This window comes from Meriones unguiculatus, chromosome 8 (assembly GCF_030254825.1).
Source record: "Meriones unguiculatus strain TT.TT164.6M chromosome 8, Bangor_MerUng_6.1, whole genome shotgun sequence".
NCBI classification, from domain to species: Eukaryota; Metazoa; Chordata; class Mammalia; order Rodentia; family Muridae; genus Meriones; species Meriones unguiculatus.
Window position 1 is genome coordinate 92,701,480 of NC_083356.1, and position 23,499 is coordinate 92,724,978.

Below are 23,499 nucleotides of genomic sequence, written 5' to 3' on the forward strand. Positions count from 1 at the left end.
ATTACAGAAAAAACAGAACTCTTTTATTACCTTGGGGTGCCTCTTTCTCTTAACTAGTCTAAACTTTTTTTTTCCTCCCTCTTTGGGTTTTCAAGGCAAGGTTTTTCTCTGTGTAGCCTTGACAGCCCTGGACTCAACTTTGTAGACCAGGCTGCCTCGAACTTTCCTCAACTTTTTTTTTTTTTTTTAATGTCCCCATAAATTTTGTGTTAATGTTTTAATTTTCCTTTAATTCTAGGAATTTTTAAAATTTTAATTCCTGATTGCTTCAGTGATAGGCTTAAAGGAGGTAGCACCATGTCCAGCCCTTTGATTTTTTATAGTATGATAGTCTTTGTTGACAGTAGAGATTTTTCAGAACTTGGAGTCTATCTTTCCAGGTACTTGTTTTAGACTTATAGTTTCAGACGTGTTAGTCAGAGACTTGACATTTTTCCATTTGAAGTTTTTCAATATGTTCGTTCTTAGGTGTTTTATTATGTCATGGAAGTTTCTTTTTTTGGTTCTATTTGGAGTTCTGTAGGCTTTTTTTTTTTTTTTTTACTTGATGGGCATATTCTATAGGTGTTGAATTTTTTTCAATATAATATATTGAAACTATAGTTTGTGCTTTTCATAAGGTAGCATTTTGTGGCCATAATCCAAAAGTTAGGTTTTTCCATGATATCCTAAGGTGCTTCTCTTAGTGGATTTCACTACTCTACCTTGCATAGATCCTAATCAATATTATTTATTGGTTGATATTATAAGGATTAAATTTTTCCTGAGTGTTGAAGCATAGTCTTTGTATAGAGCACCTAACTGGGAAGTACTTATGACCATGTATTTTAGCATAATCAGTAAAAATGTTTTTGTGTGTATTGACTCTTGAGTACTCTGCCTCTACTAAAATTTTCTGATTATGGTACTTAAATATTTTTCCTAGGATTTGCTATTCTTGGACAGGATCTGTCATATTATTATTGTAATGGTTGATTGTATCGACTTTTCACCATATAATATTAAATATCAGCCCAAAATCAAATGTAAGTAATTTCTTTACATTTCTTTATTTATACAGAATTTTCTAGCATTCCAGGGAAGATTGTTAATTATAGCCATCTTTTCTTAGTCCATGTTACAAACTTAGCAAATTATTTTGCTAATGTAAAGCAGATTTTCAATGTTGAGAAATATTGTTAGAATTGTCTACAATTCTTCAATAACAGTCATGGACTGGGTGCACACCTGAATTTTGGCAGTTGGCTTGGTGGCTCACCTTCAGTCCAGGGCTAACCTCGCTAACATAGGAGTGAGTACCAGCTCTGCCTTGTCCACATAACAGGACCCAGTCTGAAAGGAACAAAATTTCAAGTTTGTGTTTTATTACTGTTTCGAATATATAAAGGTTTTTTGTTTGTTTGGGTTTTGTTGTTGTTGTTGATGCTGTTTTGTTTTCCTTTTCCCTGTTTAAAAGCATGGTATAGACAAGTGAACAGCATGGAATATTTTCTTAGTCTTGCTCATGTTCTTTACAGATTCTGCACATGACCAGCATTTGTTTGGTCTTTCATTTGCTATATTTCAAGCCTGGACTCAGTTTCAATTTGTTTTTTGTTTGTTTTAACAGAAATACTACAGAACTGGTATAATGCTGCTTTTAATTCATACCTGGTGTTAGTTAGTTAGTGTCAAATTTTCATTGTAAAGTTAAGTATTAATAAATGGTATATTGTGGCTACAGTAAGAGACCATAAATATCCCCTCCCCACCCTTTTTTTTTTGTTTGAGGTAAAAGCAAATGCTCATACTGGCCTATATAATTTGACACAAGGAAAAACATTTATACAAGGTCTCTATTTTAAGCTGTCTAACTCTGAATGTAGCCAAGGACGTCCTAGACTTGTAATCTGTCTGGCTCTACCTACTGATTGCTGGGTTACAGAGATGGCGGTTTTATCCAGCTTTTTGTGCCTGGTAGGGAAGCACAGCACCAACTTAATTATACATATGTTCTTAGTCCTGAATACCTTGTTCTCTAGAAAACTGATTCATGACTTTGTCCTCACTTGTCAACGCTTCTTCCTAAATCACTATGATATTTTAGTTATTTGGAGATAGGGTCTTACTTTGTGGCCTAGGCTAGCTTGGAACTCTATAGCTTATGAAATTATAGTATTTGTTGGTGATCTTCTAAGATTATAGCCATGAACCAATGTGTCCCCCAATCACTGTGATGATTTCGGAAGTCTTTACACTTTTCATTTGATTACATTAAATTAGTTCATATCAGAAGTTGCTGTTTTATCAATTCATGATAAAGTTCTGTTTTAAATTGTCATTCTCATAAAATTTATTTTATATTGAAGTTACAGTTTGAATGCTAGAGGTGTAAATAATATGTTCCAATATAACAGCTCATGGGTTCTTTCTAATTTGCCTATAATTGCTTATTTTTTCAGCTTTATTCTTTTTTGTATGCTACTTGTGTATTCAAGTGTGGTGGTCAAAGAAGGAAAGGTCCATGTTCAGTTTTTTCCTCTATTATAGTGGTTCTCAACCTGTAGGTCATGGTGCCTTTGACAAACCTGTCTACAAATATTTACAGCTATGAAGTAACAATTAAAAATAACTTTATGGTTTAGCTTATGACAACATGAGTCACAGCGAGGGTCGCAGCATTTAGAAGGCTGAGAATTGCGCTTGTTACTACCTAATTTTTTGAGACAGGACACCACTAAACCTTGAGTTCACTGATGGTCTAGACTCCCTGGCCAGCAAATCCTCCACTCTCATAGTTTTTTTTTTTTTTTTTTTTTTTTTACCCTCCTCCCAGCATTGGGATTATATAATGCTATGTTCAGCTTCTCTTATTTTTTGGTTTGGTTTGGTTTGGCTCCTTCTCTTGTAGATGCAGGGAATATAAACTTAGGTCTCTGTGCTTGTATAGTAAGCACTGAGCCATTTGCCTTTTCTAAATTTTGTTTTTTCCTTCTACTGGAGGTTCAAACCCAGAGTCTTTGTTTGTTAGGAAAGCAGTTCGCTAGAGTGACATCCCTTTCTTACAGTATTTTTAACATTCCCACTGTTTGTGAATTTTGCATAATATTCAGTCTTATACTCTTCCACCAGGGTAGAATTATTTTTCCTAGAAACATAATTCTTTTTATTTGAGACTGGGATTAAAAACCCAGTAGTTCATTGCTACTAAGGTATCATTGTTTCTCGGGCATCTCACTGAGGAAAGCTGGGATGTGGACATGTGTGTGATCTCTGTTACCTTTTTGTGGATAACCTTCTGGTAGTAGTCTAATTCTTCATGCTTCATTCTGCATTTTTGCCTACCCGTATATGAACATAATTTGGTCAGGCACCTTTGTCACCTTAGCTATATCCTGGCACTTCAGGCCTGAAATTTGGAGAGAGGTGGTCTAAGAAGAGGGATTGTAAAGAAAATGTGTACTTTTAAGATAAATTGTCCAGTCTAGAAAAACAGTCTAGAAAGTAGATAGGTACTAGAGTTTTTTGTTTTGTTTTTGTGGGGTGGGGCTGTTTCTTTTTAATTCTTTTCCATCATTTGGCTGTCTTGGATCACTCTGTAGACTAGGCTGGCCTAGAACTCACTGTGATCCACCTTTCCCTTCCTGAGTGCTGGAGATAAAGGCATATGCTACCACGAATATACCAGAATATTAATTACTGATGACATTTATTATTGAAAACGCATAGATATTTAACTTTGTTACTTTGTCATTTGATGTGGTAATTACAAACTAGTTGTTGAATTTCTGAGGAATAGAAGATATTAAGATAGATGTATTATTGATCTGGCAACTCTGTTGAATTTGTTTTTTATTTTTAGTGATATTAATACTGTATCATTTAAAGGTTTATCTGAACAAGAGCATGTAATTTGATGTATTTAGCTTTTGAATGCAAAATATAAAGGTGATAGTGACAATTCAAAATACTTTTGTTTTTAATCAACCCAATTATGTCTTAGCACCACAGAGATCTTCAGACTGGTCCAGAAAGAAGAAGGAGCCCCTAGGGAAATTGACTTCTTTATTTAAGCTAATTGTGAGAGTGATCAATTCTTTCCACACTCTGAGCCTCAAGGAAACACATTCTGATACACTGCTTGCTATTGGTAACTCTATCATCAGCATGCTTTCCAATATATTTGGACATATTTCCTTGCCTTCTATGATCCGAGAAATATTTTCAATTTTTACAAGACCTCTGGCTTTACTGTATGAAAACTCAAAGTAAGTACTTTCCACTTATGCTGAATTAAGTGTCTATGTTTCTGTGTTTTGCATGTGTACATGTCTATAAATGTGTTCACATATATTCACATGTAGAGGTCACAGACTGCTGTCTTTTCTTGCTTTCTGTCTTGCTTGGAATAGGACCTTTCACTAACTTGGCGGTCACTGATTTCAGCTTCAAGCTCTAGGAAGCACCCAGGTATCCTCCTTAGTGCTAGTGAAAGTCGTGTGTCACCATATCTAGATCCAAACTAAGTCCTGATGTGTTTGAGACAAGCACTTAACCAGCTGTCAACTTTAATGTGTGTAATCGAAACATAATAACTTCTGCTTTCCTGTCTTTGTTGTACATGGATAGTACTCTAGAATATGGCTGTATCTCTTTATATATACATCTATATTTTAGATTGTAGAAGATTGAGATAGGACTAGAACTCCTATTTCATTTGATTTTTTTTCCCCTTGCACTTTTCAGTTTTGCGATTTTAGTAACTGTTTATGTAAAGAAATATGCTTATTAAATATACAGTACAGATTTATTTGACAAACTATGTAATTGAATATACTGTATGCAATTATGTATGTGGAAATCTCATTCTCTAAATTAAACTTTTACCCCACTTTCTGACCAGTTGTTTATAAATCCAGCTTTTTCTATCAAGCTTTATTTGTCCATGTATCATTGTTTGCAAGTTTCCTTTTTTTTTCTTCCTTTTTTTTGAAGCAAGGTCTTTCTACATAGCTCTCTCTCTGTTGCGGAAGTTGCTCTGTATACCAGGCTGGCCTGGGAATCACAGTGATCTGTCTACCTCTCCCTCCTGAGTGGTCAGATTAAAGGCATGCTAAAATGCCCAGCAGCTTTTTAAAGATTTGCGCATTTTGTTTTCTGTATATGAGTGTTGATGTAACTGGAGTTACAGATGGTTGTGAGCCACCATGTGGGTTCTGGGAATAGAACCCCGGTCCTGCAAGAGCAATACGTACTTTTACCTGCTTAGCTATTGTTAGCCCCTGAGCAAGAATTTTAAAGTAAAAAAATTCTATTTGATAAATTGTGCTTTTAAAGCCCTCATGTACTTGTTTGTTTGCTTTTTAAGTTTTTTTTAATTTATTATGTATATGAGCAATCTATCTGCATGTACACCTACCTTGCAGAACAGAGCATTAGAGGGTATAGATGGTTGTGAGCCACCATGTCGTTGGCTGGGAATTGAACTAAGGACCTTTGAGTGCTCTTATCTGCTGTGGCCAGATCTCCTTTTATTATTAGTATTATTTGTAGCTGTTTATTGAGAGTGTGAGTGTGTGCACATGGCCACATGTGGAGTTCAGAGGACAATTAGACATTGATTCTTCTTTCACCATATGGTTCCCAGGGATCAATCAAATTAAGATTGGGAAGCTTGGCAACAGGTGCCTTTACCAGATAAGTCATATTTGTGGCCCCTGCATTGAAATTTTTCAGTTAACTTTCAAAGATTTGAATTATTGTACATGACCTTTTACCTTGAATGAAAGGAAATAAGAACTCTACAACTGGGTGGTGTCTGGTGGGAAGCACAACATTTATGGAAGTATTTTGAAAATATTTATTCAGTGTTCCCTTTTTAAAAATTTTTAAAATAAATTAGTTTATTTCTTTGTATCCCAGTTATAGCTCCCTCCCTAGTGTTCCCTTTTGAAAAAAAAAAATGTATTGGAATTTGAACCCAAGGCTTTTTGCTCTGCAAATGAAATGTTCTACCCTGAGCTACACGTCTTCAGCCCCTCAGTATATACATTGTAGTGAGTTGTTGTTTGGTTACATTGTATTACATAATAATTAAAGTGGTTTGTATTATATTCATGGACAAATCTCAAGTAACAGATTGTACAAAGTGTTAAGAATAAATTCTAAATCTCTCAACTTATAGTAGCTTTTCAGATTTTTTTTAAGACTTATTATGTATACAGTGTTCTGTCTGTATGTAGACCTTCATGCCAGAAGAGGGCACCAGAGCTCATTATAGATGGTTGTGAGCCACCATGTGGTTGCTGGGAATTGAACTCGCAGCCAGTGCTCTTAACCTCTGAGCCATCTCTTCAGCCCCTACAGATTTTTTTTTAAGCTGTTATTTTATTTAAAATGTACAGAGAGAAGCCAGAGTGATGGAAGAGCAGTTAAGAGCGTTTGCTGCTCATATGGAAGATAGGAATTCAGCTTCCAGCATAGGGAGATCTGGTGAAGTAGCTTAATAAATCACTAGGACTTGGATTCCACTTCTACCCCTGTACAAGAAAAAAAAAAAAAAAAAAAAAGACAGGGAATAGACGAGTAGTTATCATGATCACTAGAAGTCTCTTCTGGTTGTTTTTTAAAATTTATTTTCTAAATGTTTATTACTTATGTTTAATTCATGTTTAATATTTGGCCATCTTATTCTTGGGATATTTTGTATTACTATGTGGCTGTTTCTTATTTTTGTGGCTTTATTGCTTCACTTTGAGAATTAGTTCAATATGCAGTGCAGTGATGGCATCTGAAAATACAAATAGTAACTATCTTACATCTTTATTCTTAGGCTTGATGAGGTTCCAAAAGTGTATAATAGCCTGAACCACAAGGTAAGTACACAGTGTCCATAAAATAGACTTTTATCAGTGAGAGGACAGCGTATGGTGTAGGCAGTAATCTTTTTTTTTTTTTTAATTTTTATTTTTTTACTTTGACTACATTTTCTTCGCTTTGTATCCCAGTTGTAGACCCCTCCCTCATTCCCTCCCAATCCCACCCTCCGTCCTTCATCTCCTCCCATGCCCCTCTTCTGCAGTAATCTTTCTTAAACAATTGATTTTGAAGTGGTTTTATTATTGTTATTTTACACCTACATATATACATTTGCTGTGTGTATATCCATGCATACATGTCATGGTGTCACCAAAGTCAGGACATGAGCAAAAGTTCTCTTCTTCCAGGAACAGAAATCATGCTGTCAGCCCTAGTGGCAACTGCCTTCACTTCACTCCTTGCCATCTTTACCTCATTTAAAAAAAAATAAAAAATGTTTGTGCATCTGTCTAGTTTTCTATAAATGAATGCTACCGTGAAGTCAGAAAATGTCAGATCTTTTGGAACTAGAATCACAGGCGGTACAGGTGCTGGGAACTGTACTAAGGACAAACAATAAGTGTTCTTATCTATTGAATCCTCCCCAGCCCCATTGCTTCCCCTTTTTTTTTTTTTTTTTTTTTTTATGGACATAAAATAATAGGGTGTGGGTATATTCTTAAGTACTTGGGTTTTTTTTGTTTTTTCTTTGGAATATACTGTTAATTTTTTCAGGTCTTACTCCTTTTTATGTTAAAATTGTGGGCTATAATAGCTTATTGATAAACAGTAGATAATTACTGTTACACTTAATAAGACACCTTTTTCCTTTTAATAACAAATAGCTGCAAATTAAATTACAGTACTAGTACTTACAGTAAACTTAACTGATTGTTTAGTTTGTGAAGAGGAGTGCATATGTATGCTGACTGTGGTATTGCTAAAAGATGGTCCTGTTTTAAAAAGAGAAATAGTAACAAGTGCTTCAGGTTTATGTTTAGTATACCTTTGTTTCCCCACTCTTTTCCTAGTTAGAAAAGCTATTAGGAGAAATTGTTGCCTGTCTACAGTTGAACTACCCTGGATCCTATGACAGTGAACTTCTTGGACAACTCTCTCCACTCCTGTGCATAGTTTTTCTTCACAAGAATAAACAGATTCGGAAACAGAGTGCCATGTTGTGGAATGCTACATTTGCTAAAGCGACAGCTCTCGTTTATCCCGAGGAATTAAAGTATGTTAGCATTTCAGCTTTCACCCCTGCTTGGTCTATTGGAATTCTGTAAAGCTGTATTTGGGCACTAACAGAAACTGCACAGTTTCTTTTCCTTACGGTTTTTCTGGGACAGAGTCTCTCTGGGTATATAGCTTAGGCTGTCCTAGGACTCACTGTGTATACCAGGCTGGCCTCTAACCCAGAGACCTGCCTGCCTCTACCTCCAAAGTGTGGGGATTAAAGGTGTGTGTCACCACTTCCTGGCACAGAGAATTTAATTGTATCATCAGAATATGTGGCAGCCATTAAACATGGATTGACTCCTGTTAGACTTACTGATTTTGGGAGAAAACTGTATGAAATAGAAAATCCTTAAACAAGAGCAGAGAATTGAAGATCATTGATAAAGCCAGACATGGGTAGTAATATTTAACTTCTGTATTTGTTTTTGTAGTTTTTTGAGACAAATAAAGCCCTGGCTATCCCGCAACTCACTGTGTAGTTGGGGCTGGCCTCAAACACAGTTAGTCACTTGTCTCTGCCTCCTGAGTGCTGGGATTAATGCCGTATGCCTCCATGTCCATTGTATTTTCTTTCTTCTAAACAAACTGAGAAAAAAAAATATCTGAATGGGTGTTATTCCTTTTTCTGTTTGTTTGTTTAGGGTGGGTGTGTTTTTATTTAATTTTTATTTTATGTGCATTAATGTGACGGTGTCAGATCCCTTGGAATTTGTGTTACAGTTGTGAGCTGCCATGTAGGTGCTGGGAATTGAACCTGGGTCCTTTGGAAGAGCAGACAGTGCTCTTAACCACTGAGCCATCTCTCCAGCCCCATGGGTGGGTTTTTGAGACAGTTTTTCTTCACATTCAGAAATCTGCCTGTCTGCCATCTGAGTGCTGGAATTAAGGCATAAGCCACCACTCTTGGTGGGTGTTCTTACTATATGTGGGTATGTGCACCACTTGCATGTCTGGTCCTGTGGAGGCCAGGGCTGGCATTGAATCTCTAATGAACTGTAATTATGGACTGTGAGCTGCCTTTTCTTTTGGAACAGCAGCCAATACTCTGAACCACTTGTCAACTTCCTAATACTCGAAAATCGTGATTTTTTTTTTAATTTGCCTTTATTTTATGTGTATTGGTGTTTTGCCTGCATGTATGTCTACGTGAGAGTGTCACATGGAGTTACAGACAGTTGTGAGCTGCCATGTGGGTACTGGGATTTGAACCTGGGTAATCTGGAAGAGCAGTCAGTGCCCTTTACTGCTGAGCCATTTCTGGTCCCCATGATTTTTTTTTTTTTTTTTTTTTTTTTATTTTATCTGCATGAGTATTTTACCTGCGTGTATATCTCTTACATGCAAACCTGTTGCTTGTGAAGGCAATTCGATCCTTTAGTACTGAAGTTACGGATGCATGTGAACTCTTGACATGTGGGTCTTAGGGAGTGAGCCTGTGTTCCCTGGTTCTTAACCACTAAACCATCACTTCACCACCTCATGAGTGAGTGAGTTTGTTTCTTCTCTCTCTCATTCTCTTTCCTTCAGTAGGTTTTGGGTTTGTTGTTTATTTTGAGACAAGGTTTCACACTTGGATGTTAGCTTGGCCTTGAATGGATGGTAATCTCTGGCCTTCCAGAATGCTAGAAATGCCTTGCTTGCTTAAAAGTTAAGGAAAGCTGTGTGCGGTAGTGCACACATGTAATCCCAGCACTCAGGGAGGCAGGGGCAGTTGGATCTCTGTGAGTTCTGAGGCCATCCTGGTCTACAAAGTGAGTTTAGAACACCCAAGGACACCTCATCTTTAAAAACCAGGGAAGGAAAAGTATAGAGAAAACTGTCCAGTGTAATGTGTAAGTAAGGAACAGATGTAAGTTAGATACAATTTGCAACATAAAAACAACGGGCTATAACTCAGCTGATAAACCCTAGGCAGTATTGCCATGACAGCATAAAGCGGATGTGATGGCCACGAAAGTTCAAGGTCGTAGAGCTAAATTGCAAGTTTTAGGCCAGCTTACATAATTAATCTTATCAACATCACTAAAGTGCACTCGCTCTACTCAAGAACTATATATCTGTGCTTTTTTAAAGACCAATATTAAGACAAGCAAAACAAAAAATTTTGCTTCTGTTGCCTGGTTTGGAAAGTGTTGAAATGATGGATGAATCCAGTGGACCATATTCAGATGCAGTAAGTTGTGGGTTTTTCGTTTTTTTTTTGTTTTGTTTTGTTTTGTTTTGTTTTTTTCTAAACTTAAATTTAAGTAGTTTGATATAAGTGATCAAGCAATAATCTGAACTTGAACAGGAAATAATTCAGTAACATCACCCCCACATGAAGTGAGGTCTTTAGAAATCATGCTTTTTGTTCAGGATCAGGTGTGTACTTTTGTTCAAAATCAGAAGAAAAAAAAATACAGGGGCTTACTGTGAGGAACTCCCCCCCCCCCCCCCAAAGAATTATCACCAGAGAAAACAATTCCGTTTTTTTCAGCATAGTTTTTTTTTTTTTTTTTTTTTTTTTTGCATGTCAAGATTATAGAGCCTGGTAGAAGAGAAAAATGTGCTCATATATATTTGTTCTCTATCCTCCCTGGGCTTTATATATTCTAGAATGTCAAAGTTTCTTTTTTCTTCTTTTTTCTTCTTTTTTTTTTCCCTAAAATTCACGTCTGATGTATTTGAGCTAGTAATTTGATACATGTCACAAGTTTTGTTTTCAGAGTTCACAAAAAAGTAAAGACAATAAAACTAATTTCACAAGCAGATAAGTATCTGCACGTTGCTGTCCGTTTTTCCCCCTGTAGTAGTCAGAAGATGTACACCATTTAAAATGGTTAGTCAGACTGATCTTGACAACTTAAACAGGAGAAGCAGAGCAGTAGACATGTACTTAATGTGTTTGTTTTTATGTTAATAGACAGAAAATTCACAATTAAATGTCAAGATAAGTGGCATGGAAAGAAAATCAAGTGGGAAGAGAGACTCCATTTTGGCACATACAAAGGATAAAAAAGAAAATGTGAAACTGTCGGCCAAAGTATGTTTTCAAAAGTATATTTAGTAGAATTTTAACTAATATTAGCTAGCCTAAATACACAAAATTCTTATTTGGAATAAACAGCTATGAAAGCCTAAATAAATTTTGGCAGGGTGATAGTTAAAGATGGGTGTGGTAGTGTGTAGATATAAGCCTAGAGTTATTCTTAGTAATGGGAAACCTATAATGTTCTCTTTTTTTCATTTTCATGATTAGATATAGTTATTCTGGGCAGGTTTCCTGAGAAGAGACAAAAGGACGAGTAAAGAATATAGTAATAATACATGACAATAATTTAGATGTCTTGGTTAGAACTTAGTTATATAGCTTAACAATTTTAAATAGAAATGTACTGTCTAGGTAAAACATGTATCCATAACTCCATAGACTTGCCTCCTCAGAGGCTTACTGCTCTTTAACTTCTGAATATTAGAAGTAGGAGGAAGTGAAGGACATCTAATTTTTTTTTTTAATATTTAGTATTTATTTTGGTGAGAGGGTATCAGATCTACTGGAACTGGAGTTACATAGGTGTGAGCTGCCATGTGGGTGCTGGGAAATGAACCGGATCCTCTGGAAGAACAGCCATCTCTCCAGACCTGGCTTTTAACTTCTTACTGTCAATATTGTAGTAGTTTTATTTATACTTTTACAATTTTAGCAGTTGGTAGGCTGAGACCAGAGAATAAGTTCAGCCTACACTATATAAAGAGACCTTGTCTTCAAATGAAGAGGAGGTATAGATTTCATACTTTGTAATCACTATTGGAAAGTAATATAAAAAGAAAATAATGCTAGAGTGTTAGAAAACATAAAAGAATTAGGAAATCATTTGGAAACTCATATATTTACTTTTAAAAAACCTACAGCTGAAACTAGAATCTTCATCTCCAAAAATAAAGAGTGGTAAGCTTTTGGAAGAGGAAAAGTCAACTGACTTTGTGTTCATACCTCCAGAAGGAAAAGAGGCTAAGGCAAGGATTCTGACTGAGCACCAGAAAGAAGTACTCAAGACAAAACGGTTTGTGGGCTTTTTAATCTTGAGCTTTGTGCAGCTTTGTTGTGGACTAAGATTTGTGCTATAATTTTGTTAGTTTTTTTGGTGTGCTGGAGAGATCATTCCTTGGACATTGTTATGAGAGGCAAGAGCTCTTCCATTAAAGCTTCCACACTAGCCTGAATATTCTAAATTTTAATGGCAGATGATGGACTATATACATGATGACATTTCATAATATTTAAATTTACCCAGTAATGTGCCTAGTGTTTCTAAACTTTGTTTTACAGAGGTATATGTATGTTGGAAGGGAAAGTAATTTCTTAGAGAAATTATAAGCTTTTATGTGAATTATAAGCTTTTATGTGAATTTGATAGAATTATAATTTTAACTTTTGATGGTAGAGTATGTATCACCAGGGTTTTGGAATTTTATATATGTTTTTTCTTCTAGGTGTGATATTCCTGCATTGTATAATAATCTGGATGTTTCACAAGACACCTTATTTTCTGCTCAGTTTAGTCAAGAAGAATCAATGTAAGTACAAAACTCCTATGACTAATTTTCTAATTATATAATTAAAATAATCTAATTTGTACAATTATTTATCTTAGGGAAAGCCTCACTTTAACTGAAAAACCGAAAGAAGATGCCAAGATAATTAAGGTATAAGCAATGTTTGAACTTTAGGGCTTTTATAACCATACATCTGTTATGAGATCCTATGATTTGCAAGGTTGTAAATTATAAATGCTGTAATCATTCATTAATTATTAAGGTGTATATCAATCTTCTAACTCTATAAACTGTACACTAACAGAATTATACATATGTATATATTTAGAATACATTTTGCGTGATTTTGCAGTTGAGAGCATTAAGGCATTATGTCATGTAGTCCAGGATGTCCTAGAGCTCCTGTGAAGCTGTAGTTCCTCTTAAGATGCCTGCTATTCTCCCTCCACCTCCCACCAGTCATGGCCTCCGATGTGGCTTTAACTGAAGGTGATCAATGTAAAGCATGCTAACAGTTCTTTGCTGTTAATTTTTGAACATTCGCCATATTTTGGAAGTTAGTATCTTTTGATTTACCAGAGATTTACTTGAGTTTCCAAGAAAATCTTAAATTTACCACAATTTTATGTTTAACCTTTCCAAGAAAATAATGTTTTACTAAGTAATCTGTATGGTTTTGTGTAGGAAGAGAAAATGGAGAATGCCATTTTCATCAATCAAGATGCCCCGGAAAACTGTGGTATGGATAAGCATTCTAAAAAGGCTTCTTTACCAAATGACTATGGTTCTGTTGCTGAAACCAATCCAGAAGCGCTGAACACTGGTTTTGATGCTAGAAAAGACATGTTAATTTCATCAAAGATGTCAACTGAATGTTCATCTAGTACCGAAACTTCACTGCCAGTCAGCAGTAGTTCAGCTTCTAATGCCACTGTTTCTGGAACTTCTCCACAGCCTACGAGTAGGAGACAAACTTTTATTACTTTGGAGAAATTTGATGGTTCAGAAAATAGACCTTTTAGCCCATCCCCTTTGAATAACATGTCATCCACTGTTACAGTGAGAAATAACCAGGAAAACACAACTAAAACTGATTTGCCACCTAAAGCAAGGAAAAGAGAAGTGACTAACTCAAAATCTGATTCAGAAAAGTTAGTGAATGGAGGTAAGAAATCAGGCCGGAGATGGAATAAAGCTGAGCAGTCAGTTAATAAAAAGTCTAAACCTTCGCTGAGATCTGATCAGGAAGAACATTCATTAGAAAATAGCCCTACTGATTTGCTCAGTCAGGCAGAACATGTGTCAGAAAATTATGAGCAACCTTCTGAAATTACACCAGAGCATGAAGATAGAGATTCTAAACCAACAGTAGAAAGTGCGTCTTTGGAAGACTCGACTACAGAAGAGAAAAACATAGGCATTAATATGGAATCTAAAGAAAATACGCTCCCAGTTGCAGCAGCAGCAGCACATCAAATAGTAAGTGAAGACAATCAAGCTGCAGTAGCTCCAAATCTAAAAACACTCAGAAGGTCTTCAAGGCGGCGTTCAGAAGTAGTGGAGTCTTTCACTGACAGCCAAGATAAAGAAAATGGTCAACAAAAAAAGGATAGACGGAAAGAAGAAGAAAAACCAGTTTCAAAGAGTCTGTTGCATATAAAAGATGACAAGTTGCCCAAGCAGAAGGTAATTGCTGAGACATCTGTACAGGAAAATTTAACTGAAAATAGTTTACATGAGAAAATGTTAGGGGAACCCACTGGTAATACTGAAATTGACCAAAAGAAAAGAAAACCAGATCTTGAGAATGTTAGTTCTGAGGGAGGCAGTACTCAGGACAATATAAGTAAGTCATCTGAGAAACCTCTAAGAGGACGGACACGTTATCAAACAAGAAGAGCATCTCGTGGTTTGATTTCTAGTGTTGAAAACTCAGAATCTGATAGTTCTGAGGCAAAGGAAGAAGTTTCTAAAAAGAAACGATCTGGGAAATGGAAAAATAAAAGCAATGATAGTGTTGACATTGAAGAACAAGAAAAATTGGTTGAAGATGAATGTATAAAAACTGCAAGTCAGACACATGATGGTCAACCTGTTCCTGAAGTAGATACAGATGCAATGACTCAGATTTGTGAAAAAAGTACAAATGATAATAGGGTAATCCTTCAGGATTCTGGGTCTTCAGATTCACTGCAAGTTTCTGATATGCCAGTTACAGGTGAGGACAAAAGTAAGACTAGCAAATGTGTAGACAGTTCATTTTCAAGTCTGCCTGTGCCAGAAACAAATCTCAGAACTAGGAATGCCAGTAAGAGATTACATAAGCGGGATGCTGATAGCAATGTGAGAGAATGCTTAAAAACTGGGACACCAGACATCTCTGTCTCTCCTGAAAAATGCTCCCAAGGAGTTGAGTGCCAACACAAGAGAAGCAGGAGAGTCAGGAGATCTAAAAGTTGTGACTGCTGTGGGGGGAAATCACTGGAAAGGTCCTTTACTGGGATAAAAAACACAGAAAATTCTGCTATAAATACCACAGAGACAAATAAGACAGATATGCAAGCACCTGAGACTGTATCTGAAACCTGTGAAGCTAGTGAACACGCTGAACCAAAGTTGGTAGATGTACAGCCTATTGTGAATTTTCACTTGGGCCTTAAAGAAGAGAATGATGCTACTGATGACTTAATTAAGTGTGAAACTGAATTGGAAGAAGAGAGTCAAAATTCTCTTCCATCTGAAGTAGTAAATATGAAAGAAACTTACGATGCTGTTACTAGTGAAGCAGTATCTAAAATCCAAGAGCCATGTAATGAAAAATACAGTGCTGCCGAGGAACCATGCTTAGGTGATTCCAAGGACATTTCACAGAAATATCTTGTAGATAACAAAGTAGAAGGTCCAGAATCTGTTCTGAAAAGAGAGTCTGACATCAGCGATGTAGGGAGGGTATGCAAAGTAACACCTGGATCTAGTCCAGAGAGAGTTGAAAGTATGGAATTAGATGTAGGAAATGACACATTTGGAGATGCCATCTCTGAAGAGAAAAGTACCCAAATGGATATTTCTGTAGATGTGTCAACAGAGGAAGATAATAAAAAAGATGAATTTGAAGCAGTCACAAGTGAAGTGAATGCTGAACGCCTAGCCACTGAGGACTCTAATTCTGGTATGGGTCATCCTGATAATACCATATTTGTAAGCAAGAATGTTCAGACCGAGCATCCAGCAAGTGGGGAATTAGAAGGGAATGGCAATGAGTCTGATTCAGAATCGTGTGAGGAATTGAACAAAGACATGGAAAGTGACAGAGCAGGAATAGTAGCTCAGGTGAAGACTGAAATTGACAGTGCCAGGGAAAAGGATAGGGACATGATTGCTAGCACCTCTAAATCTGAAGAAGCACCGATCAGAAGACAAGATGTCAACACAGAGAATTTTGTCAGTGACACAGTTGAAATGAATATGGAAGAAGGAACTGTTGATTACAAAACTGAAGCAAACATTGGATTTGAAACAAAATGTGGCAGTCAAACTGCAGTGGGAAATGATGCTCTGCAGGAAGTTTGCCTTCCTTCAGAGAAAGCGGAAGAACTACCACAGTCTCTGATACCCGAAGTGGCTTCTGAACTGGTAGCAGAAAGCAATAATGCATCTCCTGAAAAATTAAGAGAGCTGGATTCCTCATTTGGATCAGCAAATGAAAGTCCTAGTGGTATGCAGGCACGCTGTGTCTGGTCACCTTTGGCTTCCCCATCTACAAGCATTTTAAAGAGAGGACTAAAAAGATCCCAAGAAGAGGAGATTTCATCACCTGTTAACAAGGTAGGAGAAATGATATTGACTGTAACAAATAGAATGTTTGCTTGTAATATGTGGTTGCTGGGACAGGGTATTAGGAGCATAATCACTCACTAGCTATTTGCTGTGGTGGTCATGTAAAGGACCTGATACAGTTGTGCACATGGGACATAATGATTGGGTCTCATTAGGATATTTCTCTTCGGTAATGCAATTTGTGAAACTAGATTTAAGAAACCAGGCAGCACCGATTGTTGTTGATCAAAAAGTCTCAGCACTTATGTTTTCTTGGACGTATTAGTATAAAAATCATTCTAATTGCCAGGCGTGGTGGCTCAGGCCTTCAAACCCAGCACTCTGGGAGGCAGAGGTAGGCGGTATGCTGTGAGTTATAGGACAGCCAAGGCTACACAGAGAAACCCTGTCCGACTCCCCCCCCCCCAAAAAAAATCATTCTGATCCGGATGAAATAATTTGTAACTCCCTCATTTCCCCTTTCCCATAATCCTTAATTCCCCTTTCCTGGTTTGGAGATTGAATCCAGGGCCCCATTTATATATCACTGAGCCACTGGGGTTAACTGAGGTACATGCCACCAACTAGCTTTTCACTTGCTATCCTCAGGTTTTGTTCCTTGTGGAGGTTGGGATCCATTGCAAATATATGTGCAATCCATTGAATATATGCGGCACATGACACATACTTTATCACTGAGAGATTCCCAGGCCTCTTTAGAATTTTCTAAAGTCTGTCTCAATTGCACTGAACTATACACCTGAAGCTTGAGGAAAAAAATGGATTATCTAGATGATTTACTTTAGTTCTTCGACTTTTCACTTATTTTGTTGAATGAATACATGAGAAAGATTTAACCTCTTGTTAACATAAACCATGCCCTCAGCTTAGTGACACATGTCCTAAAAAGATGTCATGTTGATTTTTCATCTTAATTTTGAAATTGGATCAAATTGGATCCAATAATGTAGAATATATTATTATACATATGGGTGCATACATGAACACGGCGCTTTGATCTTTACCTTCAGCGAGCACTTATTTTTTCTTTTTAACCTTTTCTTGCATGTGGGAATCTTTCTATGTTGTCCAGGCTGACCTGTCATTCATCTCTCATCTAGCTAGGGGTATGGTCTTGTGGCTTACCGTTGTTTTACAAATACTTTTTTTTTTCTTTAGATTTGTTTTTACTGCTTTTAGAGTGAGTATATTAGGTTATGTGCTTGGGAATGCTGGTGCCTTTTGAAACCAGAGGCATCAACTTATGGGCAGTTGTAAGCTGCTTGTGTTGCTGGAACCTTGGTTTTTGGAGGCAGGTCTTTTCTGTGTAGTCCTGGCTGTTCTGGAACTCACTCTGTAGACCAGTCTGGTCTCAGACTCACTCACCTTCTTCTACCTCTAGAAGTGCAGTATGACTCTTAATTGTTGAGTCTGTTCTCTAGCCTTAGTTTTACAACCTGTGAAGATACATTGAAAATGCTTTTGAGGGGCCTGGAGAGATGACTCATCGGTCAAGGGCACTGACTGCTCTTCCAGAAGACTTGGGTTCAATTCCCAGCACCCACATGCCATCTCACAACTGTCTGTAACTCCAAGATATGACATTCTCACACAGATATAATATGCAAGCAAAACACCAGTGCACATAAAATAAAGGTAAAAGAATTAAAAAAAGGAAACTACTGAGACTTCAGAGATGAATTCACTGAGGAAGATGTAACAGCTCTTGTTAGTTTGCTTATTTGTTTTTTTGACAGAGCCCCCCTCTGCAACCCAGGCTGGGCTGGAGTTCACATCTTGGCCGCTATAAGCCTTTCTTTTTCTTTTTCTTTTTTTTTTTTTTTTTTAGAAAAGAGGGTTTGTGGGCTACAAAGGGTAGTGGGTAGTAAGGCATTAATAAGATGAGACACTTGGAATTCGTGATTTGCTGCAGAATTCTTCAAATGGCACATACAACTTTTAATTAGCTATTACTATTGGTAGGAACTTAAAAGTTTTGTTGTCTCTTGTTTTGGTTTTTTGAAGACAGGCTCTATCTAGATTTATACTCCTGGCTTTCCTGGAACTCACCGAGAGCCTCCTGCGAGCTGCAATTAAGGTTTTGTTAGTTATACAGTAGGGCAGATTTGGTGTCTTTCTAGATAAAACAGGATAGCATTTTTTTCTATGGCAGATACTTTAGACAATATGGAATGATATTAATAGCTATGAATTCTCAGTTATCTTAATATGAACATATCGTAGACCTTTTAAAACGAAATTAGCCACAGTGAGGTTAAAATAGATAAAAATTGCTACCTTATAGTCACAATGCTTGTATTGCCTTCAAAGAGTTTAGAGCAGGGTCTAGGGAGATAGCTTTGTTGGTAGAGTGTTTGCAAGGCCAGCATGAGGACCTGGGGGTCAATTTCTAGAACCAAGGTAAAAATCTAAAACTCACATTTAAGGTAAAAATCCTGGGCTTGGTGGCATGTGCTGCTAATCTCAATGTTGGGGAGGCAGAGATAAACATACTTCTGAGATTGTAGGCTCAGTAAGCCAACTCAGGGAGTTGCAGGAGAGGAACCATCACACAAAAATAAGTTGTACAATACTTGAGAATGACTATTTCCTTTCAAAGTTGTCCTCTGACTTTCCCATGCCCACATGTACCTGTGTACACACAAACATACACATTAATAAACAAATTTACGACAGTGTTTAGTATATACCAGAAGCCATTTATTACTGTCTCTAGTCGATATGTAAATCCATTGGTAATGGAAGGTTGTCTGTTAGTGCATGTGCCAAGCCAGTGCTCCTGGTGAGACCAGAAGAGGGTACATCAGATACCTTGGAAGTAGAGATAACTTGGTTCTAGGATTTGAACTCTAGCTAATATAGTTAGGCAGCTGGTACTTTTTAATGCCTAAGCTGTCTCTGTAGCACTTGTTTTTTAAATCTGAATTCTCACTGGGTAAGCCCAGACTGGTCTCAATTTAGTGATCTTCTGCCTCAAGCTCCTGATTGCTGGGATTACAGGTGTGCACCACTTTGTTTTTAATAGGGTCTCACTATGTAACCCTGACTGATAGAACTTGGAAATCTATACTATGTAGACCAGGCTGGCCTCAAACTCCCAGAAATCTACCTGCCTCCTGAGTATTGTGATGGTGTGCACCATCACACCCTTCATATTGTACACTGTTAACTTACAGTGTCAGTCACTGCAGAAGTAGTGTAGTATATAATTAGATGGAACTGTTAATACTGCAATATCTAAGAAATGGAACAGCTGTGCAGGAGGGTTCTAGTGAAATAAGCTTGGAAACACTTTTACTTTTGCACAAACTCAACATAGTAGGTAGAGTTTTGTCTTAATGAAGATTTGTCCTGTACTTTCAGGTTAGACGTGTCTCATTTGCAGATCCAATATATCAAGCAGGATTGGCAGATGACATTGATAGGCGCTGCTCTGTTGTTAGGTCTCATTCTTCAAATAGCTCTCCCATAATAAAAAGTGTTAAAACTTCACCTACTTCACACTCTAAGGTAAGCTATGGACTTTAAAACATGCATATGACTGTATATAAACTTGTGTTTAAAGATTAAGAAGCAGACTGCTTTGCTTTGGTTATATTGCTTTTCATGGAGAGAGGCTAATCCCCATCAGCTGTCTCTCAGGTAAATTAATAGTTTATCCTATTCCGTTTTCATTTCCTAAAATTGTACAATTGATTTTATTTGTACAGTTTAAGTTGTAACATTATAGTTTTCTGGGGTTCTGAGTGGTTTTTTTTCTCTCTCTCTCTCTCTCTACTTATATCTAGCATAATACCACTACAACCAAAGGATTTCTGTCCCCAGGATCACAGAGCTCTAAGTTTAAGAGCTCAAAGAAGTGTTTAGTAAGAAGTGCTTTAGTTTTTATGTAACTTTATACTTTCAGGTTTAGTCCTGTAACCTCTACCTAATAGCTTTTGAAATTTATTTTAAGATTACAGAAATGGCCAAAGAATCAATGCTATCCCCAACAGAAAGCGTTTACCCAGCTTTGGTGAACTGTGCAGCATCAGTCGACATTATTTTACCTCAAATTACATCAAACATGTGGTAAGTGGTTATTTAAGATGATAGTTCATATTCTGAGGTGTAAGGGTTTGTTTGTTTTTCATCTTTATTTTGAGGAATAGTTTTCCCAGTTTGAGGAGAGAGTCCATCTCGTAAGGAAGCTGAGGCAGGATTACCAGTCATGGCTTGCTTGAGATGCATTTTTAGTTTTCTGCAGTAACAGTGGAGTAATCTGGGGCTAAGAGTTGGAAGAATGCTTCAGTTAAATCTTGTTTGATTGTGTTATGAGTCTTAGAAATATAATTAGCATCTTGAATTTATTCACGTTTTCCTGCATGTGTGTCTGTATACTATGTGAGGCCAGTACCTCTGGAGGCCAGAAGGTCTCACATCCCTTAAAACTGGAATGAAAGATGGATTACCCATGAACTGCCCCAAGGGTAATGGAAATTGATTCTGAGTCCCTTGGAAGTTCGACAAGTGCTCTTAAGCACTGAGCTATCTCTTCAGTCCCATATTTATTAATTTCTAGCTTGATCAGTCAAAGAGCATAATTACTCAGTAAGACTGAGTAATTATATTCCTTATATTCATCTCCAGAGAATTGTATCAGACATGCATGCACCTAGAAGTTAGCAGGAAGTTACATTTTAAAGGGCCTGGGAATAGGATAGATTTTTAAAACAAAAACAAAAACAGCATACAACTGATGAAGGCGCCATAAAAACAGGAGTTTCTTCCAGATGTGCCTGTCTCTGTATAAACACAACAGACATCGTCTATGCTGTTATTAAAGTGTAGAATATAGAGGGGAATAGTTACGTTTTCACTGTTTCTTTAATCCAGGTACCTAGTAGGATTCAAATATTATTTTAAATCACCAGATAGTTGCTTATCACACTATGTGGGCTACGTGAACTATGTGAATACTCTGTTTAAATGGAGAAGAGCTCACAGATACTTTATCAGTAAAAGCCTAATTATGTTTTCCTTTTTCTTTTCAAAAGGGCAAGAGGTCTAGGACAGTTAATCAGAGCCAAGAATATAAAAACAATCGGCGATTTGAGTACGCTTACGGCATCTGAGATAAAAACTCTTCCTATTCGCTCTCCAAAGGTGTTTAATGTCAAAAAGGCTCTCAGAGTGTACCATGAGCAACAGGTAAAAACTTGTCTTTTAACGTCACTTAAATTTAAGTGTTTTTCCTCTGTGTATGTCTGGGTACCACTTGTGTACAGTGCTTACAGAGACCAGAGAGGACTTGGAACTGGGGTTACAGATGTTTGAGCAGCTGTGTGAGAGCTGAGAAACAAATCTAGGGTGTCTGGAAGAGCAGCCTTAACTGCTCTTAACTGCTCAGCTGTCTCTCCAGTAAGACTCATATTTTAATAAATGATCCAGTTCGAAGTTATGATTTGTTTCATAGTACTTAGGAAGCTGAGACAATTGGATCAACACTTCTTGAGTACACAGCAAGACCTTGCCTTTAAAAAAAGAGACAGGGACAGGCAGACAAACAGCAAAAAGTATTCTACCAACATAATAACATAATAAGCTTTTATCTGGTCTGTTGTTTAAAACTTCTGTATCCTACTGGGAAATTTATTCATTTATTTAGTTCTGTTTTTATGTATTCTGGATTCATTTTTAAATTTTATTTTTTAAAATCTGTCATCTAATATTTTTCCCCCTTTTCATTTCCAGCAACTGGTAGCTCTTAGGGATAGTATTCCTAAAACCTAGGTGCTCAAGTCCAAATGTGTCTTAAGACTAGCAGATTTATGCATCATAGGTTTTTTTTAATGTGTGTTTGAGATATCAATCTTTAACTTATATATGGCATGTATGTGACTTATTCTTCCTGTCCACATTATATATGAACATCCTGGGACAGGTTTTAGATTATAACCTCTTGTGAAAGTGTTTACAGAAAATATTTTTATGCAATATAAGGGATCGTGATCTCTCCTGAAACCCATTCAGAGAGCTATTCATTGAAAGTATTAGAAATTGTTGATAAGTGAAAAATGTTAAGGAAGAAAACCACTGTCAGTCAGGATTTTCCAAAGTGTGGTTTGCCATCTATTCAGAATATGAACTGTATTCTTGAAATTACTTTTTTTTTTCTTCTGATACTTAAAAACACATGCTGACGTGGTAATTGAATAAAAGCAAAACTCAGAAGCTGTACTATTAATTTATAGTCTCACAGGTAGAATTTTTGAAATATTTTCTCACTTTTAAAAGGTTACTCTTTTCTTTTTTTAAATTTGTGTGATTGCCCACGTGTACCACATGCATGCAGAACTCCATGGAAACCAAGAGTGTCTTAGCCTTTGAAACTGGACACTATAAGCATGTTCTGTGCAAAAGCACATTTATTAATTTATGTGCACACACATAATTATTCTACATGACTAAGTCAGTAAAAATGCTCTAATGGTAATACCTTTATCAAAGGTGGCCCATATAGACCCATTCTTTTTGTTTTTTTTTTTTGCCTTTTGAGACAAGATCTCACTATGTACTCTTGTAGTCCTGGAAATCACTATGCAGACACCTATCCTTAAACTCAAAGAGATCCTCCTGACTCAGCTGTCTTCGTGCTCAGATTTAAAGCATATACCATCATGGTTGGCTTTCCATTATATTTTTTAACTATTGCTAATAGGCTCTAGCTGTGAACATTTTATTTATGTATTTAGATGTATGCTAAAATGTTTCTTGCTTACATGTACATTTCTAAATAGCTCTAATAACATTTAGCTCACATTTAAGCAAAATTGACCGATGCAGTCTGTAGATAATGACTAAGTATATTAGATTTATTTCATTCTAGGTTTAATATTTAATCTTACTCTCTTTATAGCTGAGTGGTATTTTATGGATAAAACACATTTTCTTTATCCATTCCTTAATTGATGAGCTTATGGGTTGCTTTTATCCTTTGGTTTTCATAAGAAATCCTTCAGGTTTTTATGCGGTCGTATTTTCATTTCATTTGTGCCATTGTACAGGATT

The 23,499-nt window shown here is 36.6% G+C and overlaps 1 protein-coding gene across 2 annotated transcripts in view; it reads left to right on the forward strand.

Annotated features, from left to right (window-relative positions):
- Positions 1–23,499, forward strand: part of Rif1 (replication timing regulatory factor 1) — a 55,800-nt gene that overhangs the window by 27,715 nt on the left and 4,586 nt on the right. For both annotated transcript variants that reach the window (XM_021651547.2, XM_060390155.1), the window contains 14 exons: positions 926–1,025; positions 3,983–4,247; positions 6,812–6,854; positions 7,869–8,071; positions 10,150–10,249; positions 10,979–11,098; positions 11,968–12,119; positions 12,550–12,633; positions 12,711–12,762; positions 13,297–16,437; positions 19,813–19,959; positions 20,238–20,315; positions 20,405–20,520; positions 21,486–21,639. In XM_021651547.2, coding sequence (XP_021507222.1) covers positions 926–1,025; positions 3,983–4,247; positions 6,812–6,854; positions 7,869–8,071; positions 10,150–10,249; positions 10,979–11,098; positions 11,968–12,119; positions 12,550–12,633; positions 12,711–12,762; positions 13,297–16,437; positions 19,813–19,959; positions 20,238–20,315; positions 20,405–20,520; positions 21,486–21,639 — 4,755 coding nt within the window. The remainder of the gene's footprint in view (positions 1–925; positions 1,026–3,982; positions 4,248–6,811; positions 6,855–7,868; positions 8,072–10,149; positions 10,250–10,978; positions 11,099–11,967; positions 12,120–12,549; positions 12,634–12,710; positions 12,763–13,296; positions 16,438–19,812; positions 19,960–20,237; positions 20,316–20,404; positions 20,521–21,485; positions 21,640–23,499) is intronic.